This window comes from Salvelinus namaycush, unplaced genomic scaffold (assembly GCF_016432855.1).
Source record: "Salvelinus namaycush isolate Seneca unplaced genomic scaffold, SaNama_1.0 Scaffold506, whole genome shotgun sequence".
NCBI lineage: Eukaryota > Metazoa > Chordata > Actinopteri > Salmoniformes > Salmonidae > Salvelinus > Salvelinus namaycush.
Window position 1 is genome coordinate 82916 of NW_024061205.1, and position 3746 is coordinate 86661.

A 3746-nucleotide genomic window follows, 5' to 3' on the forward strand; every position below is an offset into this window, starting at 1 on the left:
AGAAGAGAGACAGAGAGAGATTGAAAGAGAGAATGAAGAAGAACGATGTAAACAGAAGCAAATTGACATGGAGAAGGAGGAAAGAGAGAGGGAGAACAATACACAGAGAGAGATAGAAGAGATACACAGAGGACAACAACAAGAGGAGAGACAAAAACAAATGGAGAAGGAGAAAGAAAGGGAGAAAGACAATGAGAATCAGAGAGAGATGGAATTAAAAGATCGGCAACAGAAAGAGATGGAGAAAGAAAAGATGATCATGAGAGAGAGGGAGGAAGCAGGAAGAAGAAAGGAGGGGCAGAAAAATATTTTGGGGGAAATTGAGGGACAGAATGAACTGGAGATAGAACAGGAGAGAGAGATGGAAGACAAGCATGAAGTGATTAAGGAAGCAGAGGAAGAGTACAGGGAAAGAGAAGAGAGAGCAAAGGAAGTAAGCATGAAGAAACATGGAGTAGTTAATGTTAAAGCAAAAGCACGGGAAGTCTTCAATAGACGTAAAGAGAGGAGGTTAGAAGTGTTGAAGGGGGAACGAGAACACATAGAAAGAGGACAACAAATCAGGAGGGAGAAGGAGGAAAGACGGCTGGAGATGGAAAGAAAACAGGAGAGGGCAAGACAACAAGAGGAGCAGGATAAACAACAAGAGATTGAAATTGCTAGACAGAAAGAAATGTTCAGACTAAGAGAGGAGGAGAGGCAGAGAGAGGAAGAGAGAGAGGAGGAGAGAAAGAGAGCCGTTAAAGGCCATTTAGCTTTAATCAGAGAGAGAGAGATAATAGAGGCAAACAGAAGAGAGGAGATGGTGGAAGAGGAAAGAAGGGAATTCCTTGAAAATTACAAGAGGGGTGACTTAGAGGAGGAGGAGGAAAAGGAAGAAGACAAGGAGGACATTCTCCCACCTGATAAAAGTATCCGAAGGAGAGCTGTGGGCTGGATAAATAAGAAGTGGGAGAAGAGGAACCTCAAGAAGATCGAGAGAACCTATCAGAGAGAAGCTGAGGAGGGCTATAAGATCGTCCACATAGGTAAGACCTGTTTTCCCTCTGCTTATGACATCATCCTCTTTAGTCTCCTCTACACGCATCAGTTCCACACCAGTCATCATGTTGCATCATTGTTTCAATATAAAACGACTGTCTAAAGAATATGTTAGCTGACATGGCTAATTGAGTGACTGACTGACATAACAAGAAAAATACTGCTGATGTAACAACCACGTGTTTAAATGGTACATTGTGTCATCTACTAGTCTAACTCTCAAGACTAAGTAGAGACCCAGAAAGAGTTCCTAAAAAACACACACTAAAACGTGTTTTGGGGGGATCCGGGGGCTACTAGTGGCCATGCGGCCCTAAGCGATCACATATGCCCTACTAGTGGCCATGCGGCCCTAAGCGATCACATATGCCCTACTAGTGGCCATGCGGCCCTAAGCGATCACATATGCCCTGGCACTATACAACGAATAGGTGGCATTCAGGACTCATGTTCAACTTAGGGTCAGGTCAATTCGGGATGGGAATTATTGCACTTTATTGACAAATTCCATGCCTTGTTCAACTGAAAAGAGTAAAGAATCATTGAGATTAAGTTGTGTTTTCTATTCTTCATTCCCTGTGTCCATTACATTTAAGTTGATACCAGATCCCTAAGTTGAATGTGAACTCTACTTCTTCTCCCCTACCAGCCATCCCTGGACACACAAGGCTAACAGCCACCATGACACGGGCAGAGAGAGAGAGGGAGAAGAGGAAGGAGCTGCTGAAGGCTGAGAAGAGAAGGAAGAAGATGGAGGATTTTAATAAGCAGTGGAGAGAGCAGTCCCTGCTTAAAAAACAAGCTCATCAGAAACTGAAGGAGGAGAGGGGGAAGATGAAGGGACATTACCTGGAGCAGATGAATCTGGAGGCTGATGCTCAAATCAACACCCGGTGTCTAACCACCCAACACAGCCACGATTATCTGGAGACAACACAGCCCACTGGATCTGGAGATGGCCACCAGGAAAGGCCAAGGAGGCAACAGGCATGGGCAGAGATCCAGGAGGGGAGTTCAGAGAACCAGCAGGAGTGGCCAGAGAACCAACAGGGGGTGCCAGACAGCCAGCAGCTAGAAGCTCCAGAAGAGGCTGAAACATCAGAGCTAACCTCCAAGAACAAGAAAAGGCCAGGCATCTGGAAGAGAATTAAGATGGGGTAAAGAATGTTTAAACATCTATTCATGTTTTACACTGTTAATATATATGTTGTCACTTTAAAAAGTGACATTATCCAAATGTGAGGGTTTAGTGTACATGCAACACACATGTAAATATATAGATACTTACCTGTCTCTGATGTCTTACAGCATTCCTGACCTGCTGTCTGCCTAGAGCTGGAACTCGAAGAAGCCACAGTTCCACTGAGGTTACATTGGTCATTAAAAGTGTCGCCCAATAATTCCTCCTCCTCTTTAAGTCATCAAGCCACATTTCCTCCACAAAACATGATCGTCTCCTCAAGCCAGCAAGTATCCTCTTTATCAGGCAACAAACCATCGAAGGTCAGTGACTCTCCTCCCCAGAGCAGAGGTTCTCATCTTTATCCTAATTAAATTCATCTCTGCTCACCACCTCTACTGTCCTAGAAAATATCCCAAAAATGGAAATGGTTTAAACAGAAGTCCTCCCCTCAGACCAGTGGCTCCACAAGCCAGAGTTTCTTATCTTTATTCAAGTTGAACGCAACTCTGATCATTTCCACCACCTCACCTGTTAAGGGGAGGTGCTGAAAAGGAGGTCTGGGAGGAGGTCTGCAGGTAGCCTGGACCGGACCGGTAGCAGCTAAGTTACTGGCTCCATCACCGGGCAGAGCTACTCAAGTCAGGCCAGTGATGTTTGACGATGTCATTTTTGTTATTAAAGTTTTACGTTTTAATAAAAGCATTACATTTAAAAAACAATATTGTTGTTACGGTGTGGATTGTTTTGTTATTTATTAGAATTGAACCATCCAGTAGTCATGGTAGATGTTAGACTTTCAATGAGACACCTAACATTCCATCAGTTTGCTACAATGTGTGACATGTTATATTAGAGAGGAGTCCTCTATACACATCTATTTTAGACCATAGGAGAAATATCAGATTGAAATAGCTTCTCTAAGAATCTGAGGAGAGAGCAACAGTAGACGCATCGTTAGCTCCCCCACCTCCAGTTCAGTACTTGGGTCATTCCACCAGTTGAGTACCTTTTGGGGAGTGTAACTTTTATTTCACCTAATTCTAACATTCTGTCATAAAGAGCACATGTTCAACTTAATAAAACACATGTTTTCCCATCTCAAAAGTTTAAAAAATACATACTATAGCAAGTGTCTATTAAGTGCCAAATAAAGTGACAGGGTTGACTGTAACAGAGTTGACTATTTCATTTAGAATCAATCATAGATCTCCATGTGACAGGGGGAATGGAATGCAAGCTTACCAAACAAATGTAAATTGTTTAAAGATTTCTAGACTGTCTATCTATAGGTAACAGGGTTGATGTGTTATAATTCACCCAGTGGTGATTGCAGCATGTACATCTTGGTGGGGAAAACTCCCCCGAAATGTTTTATATGAATGCCAGCAAAGCCACTACACAACACAACACTAAACAATACATGAATTGCACTATAACTTTGACAAACGGTGCCCACAAACTGTTATGGTCGACATAAAGCTGTCCCAACAGCAGAGCTTTCTTTTCAGCACCATGGAGTGAA

The 3746-nt window shown here is 43.0% G+C and overlaps 1 protein-coding gene across 1 annotated transcript; it reads left to right on the forward strand.

Annotated features, from left to right (window-relative positions):
• The first annotated feature begins 229 nt into the window (after positions 1 to 229).
• Positions 230 to 2917, forward strand: LOC120041686 (trichohyalin-like). Its single transcript, XM_038986550.1, has 3 exons — positions 230 to 1028; positions 1691 to 2198; positions 2350 to 2917. The coding sequence occupies exons 1-3, from the start codon at positions 239 to 241 to the stop codon at positions 2372 to 2374; spliced, it is 1323 nt and encodes a 440-aa protein (XP_038842478.1). The 5' UTR covers positions 230 to 238; the 3' UTR covers positions 2375 to 2917.
• Positions 2918 to 3746: the final 829 nt, after the last annotated feature.

Coding starts and splice junctions, on each gene's coding strand:
- LOC120041686 (XM_038986550.1), top strand. CDS start 239: ATGGAGAAAGAAAAGATGATCATGAGAGAGAGGGAGGAAGCAGGAAGA. Junction 1,029..1,690: donor CTATAAGATCGTCCACATAG/GTAAGACCTGTT, acceptor CTCCCCTACCAG/CCATCCCTGGACACACAAGG. Junction 2,199..2,349: donor TGGAAGAGAATTAAGATGGG/GTAAAGAATGTT, acceptor GATGTCTTACAG/CATTCCTGACCTGCTGTCTG.